Below are 9,556 nucleotides of genomic sequence, written 5' to 3' on the forward strand. Positions count from 1 at the left end.
CTTCCAGTTTGCTTGCTCCTGCTGTTGATTGGTTTCGTCTGCTTGCTGTTTGAAGATCCGTTCGTCAGCGTCCTGCTCTGACATAGTCCTACTAGTTGGCTGCTGCGTGTTTCCACATTATCACTTTTCCAAAAGAGTTTATTTCATCGGAGTTCTTTTCAGAACTTCCGATATCGTGTGGTAAGTGGCTTCACCAGCAGAACTAGTGCCCACTCCGTTCCGGGAGCAGCAATCCGTTCCATCGCTTGTCGTTGGCAGTGGGCCAACGAAGCATAGTTCGTGTTCATCGTTGGCAGTGGCCAACAATCAGTCTGTCCGTCGATCTCGTTGGCAGTGAGCCAACAAGAAAAATCGTGTTCGTTCGTGTCTGTTGGCTGTGCCCAACAGTATTGTCAAAATAATATATTTGCTCAACTGCAGTTTGAACATCAGGCCTTTCAGGTTGATTTATAGCCAGATTTAAAGAAAATACTCTATTCACAAAATAAATAAAAAACATGTTAAGATTTCACTCCTAATACCTCACCGTTCAAAAATCCGAAATCATCATCACTTTCATAGTTATTCTATTCTCTGGATAATTGAAGTACTATAAAAGTGATGATGATTTCAAAATTTTCCAAGTTGAGGTAAACGAGTGCGAACAAATTATTTAAAAAAATAATCTGGATATTGCTACGTTAGTTGAAAACTCAAGGCTTCTCGATAGACATATTAATATAAAAAATCTGACTTTTAGTTTTATACATATATTTCAACTTCTCTACCACCGCTACAGAAATCAGATTTTTATTGTACCTAAACCTCTAAAAACACCATTTTACCGAACATATTTTTTTTCAGGATCGTTCCACTAAATACACTTATTATAATGGAAACAGCCACTGCAACTTCGTTGAAAGACTACAAAAAAGTCGGTGCTGATCTGAAAACACAATTGGAGAGCTTTAATACCGAAAATCTTTCCAAGGCGGACACCCAAGAAAAAATCGTTCTTCCAACTGCCGAAGGTAACAAATTGTTTTACTGTTTGATCCATTTTTATAATTATGCATTTAGCTTTTTCTTCTTCCTGGATTTCAACACTTCTCAGACTTTTCCCCTGCTCTCAACATAGTGTTCTTCAAGCACGTCCAAAGTTATTAATTGAGAGCTTTCTATTCCATCTAATGCATGAAGTTGTGGTTAAAGATTTTCTAGACCGAATTGACAATCGAACACGTCGATTCTGGCTTGGTAACCATACCTCAACTGACTAGTTTATCTGATTCCTATTTGGAGGGAGGGTATATAGCTGCTGTCAACGAAATTGCAATAACCATTTTTTTTTATCACATTCTTCCAGACGTCCAGACCGAGAAAACTCAAAAAAGCCTATTTGTTGGCATTGAAACTTTTGATGCAACCAAGTTGAAACATGCTGAAACATGTGAAAAAAACCCCTTGCCTGATAAGGAAGGTAAATTGGTGCATTGTGAGTTGTGTCATCAAAAAGTACCATTATTATGATTTATTTTTATTTTTGCAGCCATTCAACAGGAAAAGGGCCAGAATAATTTCATCAAAGGCATCGAATCGTTCGACACTTCCAAATTAAAGCATACTGAGACGTGCGAGAAAAATCCGTTACCAACCAAAGAAACAATTGAGGAAGAGAAAAAATCATAAATATTTCCAATGTAGCCGAAATCAACAAAACACCATTTCATTTTACAACAAAGTAATACTACTAAATGAACGTCCATTGCAGGACTTAATCCTATTGATGAAACACTATCGAATAATTTTACAAATATTTATACATCTAACACAACTTCATGATCTAGCGTTGTTGGTGTGGATCACACACTTGTTTTCTTATTCACATTGATTGATGTGTTTTTAGTCGAAGAGTTCAATTCCATGTCAATATTGGAAAGTTCGCGAAAAATTATCCTTTCCTAACTTTGCTCATCCATGAACTTGATGAACTTCTCAAACTTTTACTACAAGGTTGATTATGTGTAAAATAAAAACCAATAAATATTGAAGTAAATAAGTAAATATTCAGATAAATATTATATGATTGAAGATATTAGTGCATTTCAAAAACCGTTTATAAGTTGGTAAAACTAAAGGAAGTAATAATAAACATTGATTCACTGCAAACTGCAATTGGTCAAACAGCAGTATTATATCCCTCTCATTTATTGCGTTGTATTAAATTATTTGCTTCCATACTTACAGGCTTGCAATTGCTCATTACAACTAAAATGCTAATTTTTGGAATTATGAAACTATGAGATACTATAATGATAATTTTTATTTGTAAGAAGCAAGAATGGGTGGTAAAGTTTGTGTATGACATACACAAGTTATTAATTTTGCTTTCAGAAGGTCACAACTAGCGATTTTATGATCTCTGATTGTTATTTGTAAGAAGCAAGAATGGGTGGTAAAGTTTGTGTATGTCATACACTGCCGCTCTTCGCATGTCGGTCCCATAGTTGTTTTTGTCAAAACTGAGTTTTTCAATGCAAATGGTAGATAATCACTCATATTTTCACAATACTGGATGAACTCAACAACTTTGTTCTGAAAAAGTTTGAGAAGACAGTCAAATTAGTTGTCCCATCACATAAGAAGCAATGGTACGAAGCTAACTTAAAACGCGATTTTCTCGGCTTGCTGATTTTCGCTATGGGACGGACATGCGAATAGCGGCAGTAACACAATTTATCAATTTTGCTTTCAGAAGATCACAACTAGCGATTTTATGATCTCTGATTGCTCGCTCATCACGTTGCTCATCGTTACAGCTAATCGCTATTGTGACCCTCTGAAAGCTAAATTAACATGTTTTATGTATCATACAAATACTTTACCTTCTCTTCTTGCATCTTGTCTATAAGAATTACCATTAAAATATTTCATAGATTCATAAATCCGAAAATTAGCATTTTAGCTGTAATGAGCATTTGCAAGCTTGCTTATACATTAGCATGTTACCACGATAAACTCATAACATACACACTTTTTGAAAATAACAAAAACAAAATAAACAGCGGACTGCATAAAACATCAGCATAAATAACATAGTATCAGTAAAACTGAGAAGAAAAAAACGAATTCAAATGCAAAAGACTACCTTTTTATGGAACGCATCATAATTTTGATACTAACTGACGAATAAAAAGATATGTAAGCTAAAAAAAAATACAAAAAAAAGAAACACCCTTTTAGTAAGAAACATACGGAAGGCCCTTGAAACTGTAGTCGTTATATCAAGAGCAAATTTTCATTATGTCGTAAGTAACACACCAATCCGAGAAAAATAAAGTTTTGTTTTGATGACCGAAAAGTTATTCCTATTTCCAAGTAAACACATATAATTTCATAGTGATAGCAATGTTTAACATATTTAGCAGGCTTTTAATCATACAAATGCAAATCGCTAGCTTTCATGCTAAAAAATACTGGTTTTTGAGTCAAAAGTTATTATACGTCGTTTGGTGGCCCCTATTGTTACTTAAGTCAAAGTGTATTTACCAGGATATTCGGGAGAATTATCAATTACGTCTCCTTACGTGCAGCCCATTCATCATTTTAGGACTACCGAAATCATCTTCGCAACAAACAGTTCGATTTATTCACTTTAATAATGAGAAAGCGAAACGACGAACGTACACTTTTCGGTTTCTCAGCGCTGTTACTTAAGTCAAACGGCATCTCCATAGAAATTGGGTGACTTAAGTAACATCGAAAACTATTTTGATCGGAAGGTGATTACGTCAAAAAGCAATTTGACTGACAAATAAATTTAAAAATGGGATTTGATCCTATATTCGGACAGTATATAGTGTAATAGCAGGAGAATCGATTGACACTGATAGCTCGACTTTGTTTACCTTTGTTACATTCGACGTAATGAAAATTTGCTCTTGAATATACTATACTAATGACTAATAACTATACTTCAAACTGGTTCAGTGAGAGTCACTTTTACCGAAGACAACATATCAAGAAGACTGGCAACACTTCCATTTTCTCGTACGATCGCTATGATACAGGTACACTTGCGTCATCTGCCGCTCAAAGATAAATGCTTCGAACGAATTTGATAGCAAAGATTACATCCTCAGAAGAAAGGTTTGTGTATTTGCTCATTTTTCTATGCGTTGCTTCCACCTTCACTCAAGTACGGCGATACTCCCCCCTATTCTGCGAGTCACGTGACTCTCTCTCACCGGTGAGGTGACAATAGTCACCTCGTGTGAGGTGACTCTCCATTTGATTTGCATGGAGAGTCACCTCACACGAGGTGACAATTGTCACCTCACCGGTGAGAGAGAGTCACGTGACTCGCAGAATAAGGGGGACTGTATCTGTCACTTGGATCCTGGCAAAGCTGCCAGTCTTCTTGATATGATGTCTTACCACTCAGTCGTAAAAACCGAGGTACTCTGAATTTACGTTTTACGATTGTGCATTTGCCGGCGCCGGTGGTGTAGTGGTAAGCGTGACTGCTTTCTCATCCCAATGGGTCTGGGTTCAATCCCAGCCGAGGTCGGTGGGATTTTTCTGAGGCATAAAAAATTTCTGGTCACGTCTTCCTTCGGAAGGGAAGTTAAGCCGTTGGTCCCGGCCCATGTGTGTTTCAACCAGTGCGATCTGGGAGGGAGAAGCAGATAGCACACACGGAATTCATTGTATACTTGTTTTTCTTGCCATGAAAATGTGTGCCACTGAAATCAAATCAAAAAAAACTGGCGCAGCAAAATAGCGTGTTTTGCTTTGAGCGTGTAGTGATTGTTTGCGATTGTTCAGTGTGCAGTGAGAAACTGTACTTTTCTGTTTTGTATTGTATTATGTCACTAGATGTTTTGACAAAACCTTCGTTAATGGTATCTTTCAATATTGATTTGTGTGTATTTTTATTGAATTAAAAATAAACGGTGTCCCATTGAATAAAATAGCTGGAAATGACGGTTTTTCATAAACTACTTTACGCAATATTTCAATACCGCCTTCTGTATTCTTGTTCAACTGTAAGAAAAGCATCATAAAATTGCTTGGCTGCCAATGACAGTTCGTGACAGCAGCCGTCTGGCTGCATTTGAAGTTCCATTTTTCTCTCTTCGCAACTCTCTCTCTCAGGGTGCGATATCCTACGCAGGTGTGGAAGCTGCCTTCCTGCACATTCGATTGCTGTCAATGGATGGCAATCGATGTCCGTCGGTGATTGGCACTAGATTGCGTAACAGAGAACGACGTTAAATAAAGGAAAGAAGAAGAAGATTGTGCATTTATACGATTGTGCGGAAAAGCTTATAAAAGTGCGCTCTTACATTAAACCATGTCGGTGTCTTCAGCGCTCTTATTCTTTGCCGCACACAAATATTTACGTTTTTTTAACAAAACTCAGGTAATCATGACAGATTCTGACGCAGTAGGTCTCTTTTTCTCATGCGCGTTGTTTTCTAAGATCAAAATGTCATGATTACCTGAGATTTGTCAATCATGTAAATATTTACATGTCGTTTATTGAAGAATTCCTTGGTTCATAAGTCTGCAGAAGACACCAAAACGATTTACCTGCGAGTTGGCAGTCCACGCTCGTTTGAACTAACTGGTTTATGTCCTGAATCATAGAAAGCCCCACGAAACTGTGGCATCGCATTGCTTTTGTCCCAGAGCATTAAAATCATGGACCCCAATAGCGTGGAAGGAATTTATCCAAAAATCATGGTTCTCGGTAATAGAATGGAAGTGCACGCAGTAGTAGGTTTTTTAGATTTGTGGGTAGTTATATTTTTGAGTGCATGGGAGAATGCTCCCTAATAAAAAATAACCATAAACGAACGATAACCCAAATCATTGAACTATTCCACAAACGGTTTGGATGATACCCAGAACACGTCGTTAAGCAAATTAACCATACAATTTTTATTAGGGCTGTCAACAATCTGTCGGTTTGTTTACCAACAATAGCTGACGTTTTGTTTTAACCTAACTTTTTTCCTAACCTGAACTTCAGGATTAATGTCATTGTTGATGTTGAGCAAAATCCCACATACAGCGGGCTAGTCGCTCACGGCTCGCCCCCGGACCGCTCGGCGGACGGGGCGGAGTTGGGCGACTCGAACCTCGCGGCGCCACTTGGTCCAAATTTGGGCGCCTGAGGCGAAAACGATACCTGTAAAAAAACTGATCGTTTTAGCCGCTTTGGTCGCCCTTTGTTCGCCCCCAGCTGCCCCGGCGCGCTACCCGGCAGCTGTAGTTTGTGCACCACCATTTTCTTTCTTTTTGCGATTTTAATAATACAAAGTAAATAATGTTGAACCCTTCATATGACTTTATTTAAAATTCCTTTAAACATACATACAAAAATAATTCTTATAACTAAAATATTTGATTTGTTTGCATATACATATCTTAAACTAACAATAATAACAAACAAATTTACAATCTAACAAAAATCAGACGATATTCCCAGAGATGCCTCATCATTCAGGTTCAGGCCAATCCCGGGTGCCCTGGGGGAAGCATCCAGTAACTGATTAGTTTTTATTAGGTTTAACCCCATGATGCGACACATCGAATTACATTACATAGAACTCAAATTTAGTTCGAAGAACCACTTTGGCCACATCCGGACATATTCCGGGTGTCCCGGGGGAAGAAGCCAACATCTAATTAGAGTCAAACCCATCATGCGGCACATCGAATTACATGAGAATTCAATGAATGGTTCAATGGAACTCAAATTTAGTTCCAAGAACCACTTTGGCCACATCCGGACATATTCCGGGTGTCCCGGGGGAAGAAGCCAACATCTAATTAGAGTCAAACCCATCATGCGACACATCGAATTACATGAGAATTCAATGACTGATTCAATGGAACTCAAATTTAGTTCCAAGAACCACTTTGGCCACATCCGGACATATTCCGGGTGTCCCGGGGGAAGAAGCCAACATCTAATTAGAGTCAAACCCATGATGCGACACATCAAATTACATGAGAATTCTATGACTGGTTCAATGGAACTCAAATTTAGTTCCAAGCACCGCTTTGGTCAGATTCGGACACATTCCGGGTGTCCCGGGGAAAGAAGCCAACATCTGATTAGGGTTAAACCCATGATGCGACACATCAAATTACATGAGAATTCTATGACTGGTTCAATGGAACTCAAATTTAGTTCCAAGAACCGCTTTGGCCAGATTCGGACACATTCCGGGTGTCCCGGGGGAAGAAGCCAACATCTGATTAGGGTTAAACCCATGATGCGACACATCAAATTACATGAGAATTCTATGACTGGTTCAATGGAACTCAAATTTAGTTCCAAGCACCGCTTTGGCCAGATTCGGACACATTCCGGGTGTCCCGGGGGAAGAAGCCAACATCTGATTAGGGTTAAACCCATGATGCGACACATCAAATTACATGAGAATTCTATGACTGGTTCAATGGAACTCAAATTTAGTTCCAAGAACCGCTTTGGCATCCAGACATTGTTCGGGTGTCCTGGGGGAAGAAGCCAACATCTGATAAGGATCAAACCCACCATGCGATACATCAAATTACATGAGAATTCAAAGACTAGTTCAATGGAACTCAAATTTAGTTGCAAGAACCACTTTGGCCACATCCGGACATATTCCGAGTGTCCCGGGGGAAGAGGCCAACATCTGATAAGGGTCAAACCCATCATGCGACACGTCAAAATACATGAGAATTAAATTTCTGGTTCAATGGAACTCAATTCTAGTTCCTAGTGCAAAGGCCTCAAAATCCAATATCAATCTGAGTAAGAAATTAACCAGTAATAGACCCCCATACGGTAGTAGAAAAAACACAACTTAACAGCAGCAGTGACAATGTCGCACATTTCCAGGGTCAGTTGTTTATAAACAGTTGCTACCGCGTCGTCAGCGATGCGCGCTGGCTTAACTAGGTGCTTCGCGAAAGGTCAAAGTAAACATTGGTGAGTAAGCATCCTACATAGCCGTTCCTACCGCAAGGAGCATTAATTCTTGTTAAAAAAACAGACACCGACTTTCCAAGAGAAAAACTATCTGTCTCGCTTTATATGTACATACTGGAGAAAAACTATTGTGTACACACTAATCTAGCATTTAGTTGTTCGGTATTTTTTTGTACTGGGCTTACACCGTAAAACGAAAGATTTACTGAAAATTCAGTTTAAATCAGGTGAATAACCGACGTTCTGTAAAACACAAACTGAACTTCGGTATCGTTTGATGCAAAATACTGTACACAGAATATTTATTTACTGAGAAAGTCGTTAATATCCAAATTTTCGTGATTTCACGAAAAGTCAGTAAAAATAATTACTGTGCATTAAGTAGTCTTTATTTTTTTACCGACTGGTCAGCAAAATAGCCATCTTGTTTTACCGACCACGAATTGTAAAACTATAACCTGTCAATTTTATTCCTGCCGCCATTTTAGCTTCAGTAAAATCCGGGAGCAAGTGTTTAATCGCGCAGTTTTGTTAAAATTTTAATTATATCATGAATTGTATCATGACGGAACTGAGAAAGCTCGACAGCGAAATTGAAGTACTATTTCGTTAGTACCAACAATTATTATTTACCCTTTTTGCAGTTCCTTGATCTCCAACAAATTTTGATTAACAAAATGGATGTTTGCATTGTTTGCTTTCACTGTCGATGCGCTGTTCCGGGGTACGTCAAGGGATTAAGTCGTCATATTAATTGGCATATTATAAACGGTGAATTGCACCAGGATTCGTACTTTTATGACTGCACATTATCTACTTTTAATACAACTGGGTAACACGGTACAATAATGAACCAAATAACTGTCTTATCAGTTAAATTGCAGCAAAATAAACAAAACAAAATACTGGGTTTTCCAGTATACGCAACTCAAACCAATTACTGAATCAACAGTTATTTTTGACAGATTGACTTTACGGACAGTTCGGTTATGCAAATTATTTTTGTGATGATAACTGGGCGATCCGCAATTCAAAAACCCAGTAATATTTTACTGACTCCAGTAATCTAAAGTTAGTGTGTACACACTAATCTAGCATTTAGTTGTTCGGTATTTTTTTGTACTGGGCTTACACCGTAAAACGAAAGATTTACTGAAAATTCAGTTTAAATCAGGTGAATAACCGACGTTCTGTAAAACACAAACTGAACTTCGGTATCGTTTGATGCAAAATACTGTACACAGAATATTTATTTACTGAGAAAGTCGTTAATATCCAAATTTTCGTGATTTCACGAAAAGTCAGTAAAAATAATTACTGTGCATTAAGTAGTCTTTATTTTTTTACCGACTGGTCAGCAAAATAGCCATCTTGTTTTACCGACCACGAATTGTAAAACTATAACCTGTCAATTTTATTCCTGCCGCCATTTTAGCTTCAGTAAAATCCGGGAGCAAGTGTTTAATCGCGCAGTTTTGTTAAAATTTTAATTATATCATGAATTGTATCATGACGGAACTGAGAAAGCTCGACAGCGAAATTGAAGTACTATTTCGTTAGTACCAACAATTATTATTTACCCTT

General features: G+C 37.9%; 1 protein-coding gene across 1 annotated transcript; it reads left to right on the top strand.

Moving 5' to 3' along the window:
• Window positions 1–833: 833 nt before the first annotated feature.
• On the top strand, window positions 834–1,813 carry cib (thymosin beta cib). Its single transcript, XM_065237856.1, has 3 exons — window positions 834–1,010; window positions 1,346–1,459; window positions 1,529–1,813. Exons 1-3 carry the CDS (start codon window positions 872–874, stop codon window positions 1,666–1,668), a joined length of 393 nt encoding a protein of 130 aa, XP_065093928.1. The 5' UTR covers window positions 834–871; the 3' UTR covers window positions 1,669–1,813.
• The last annotated feature ends 7,743 nt before the right edge of the window (window positions 1,814–9,556 follow it).

Source organism: Ochlerotatus camptorhynchus, unplaced genomic scaffold (genome assembly GCF_037179485.1).
Source record: "Ochlerotatus camptorhynchus isolate MF236.1 unplaced genomic scaffold, CSIRO-AGI_Acam_v1.1 ptg000651l, whole genome shotgun sequence".
In the NCBI taxonomy this organism is placed as follows: Eukaryota; Metazoa; Arthropoda; class Insecta; order Diptera; family Culicidae; genus Ochlerotatus; species Ochlerotatus camptorhynchus.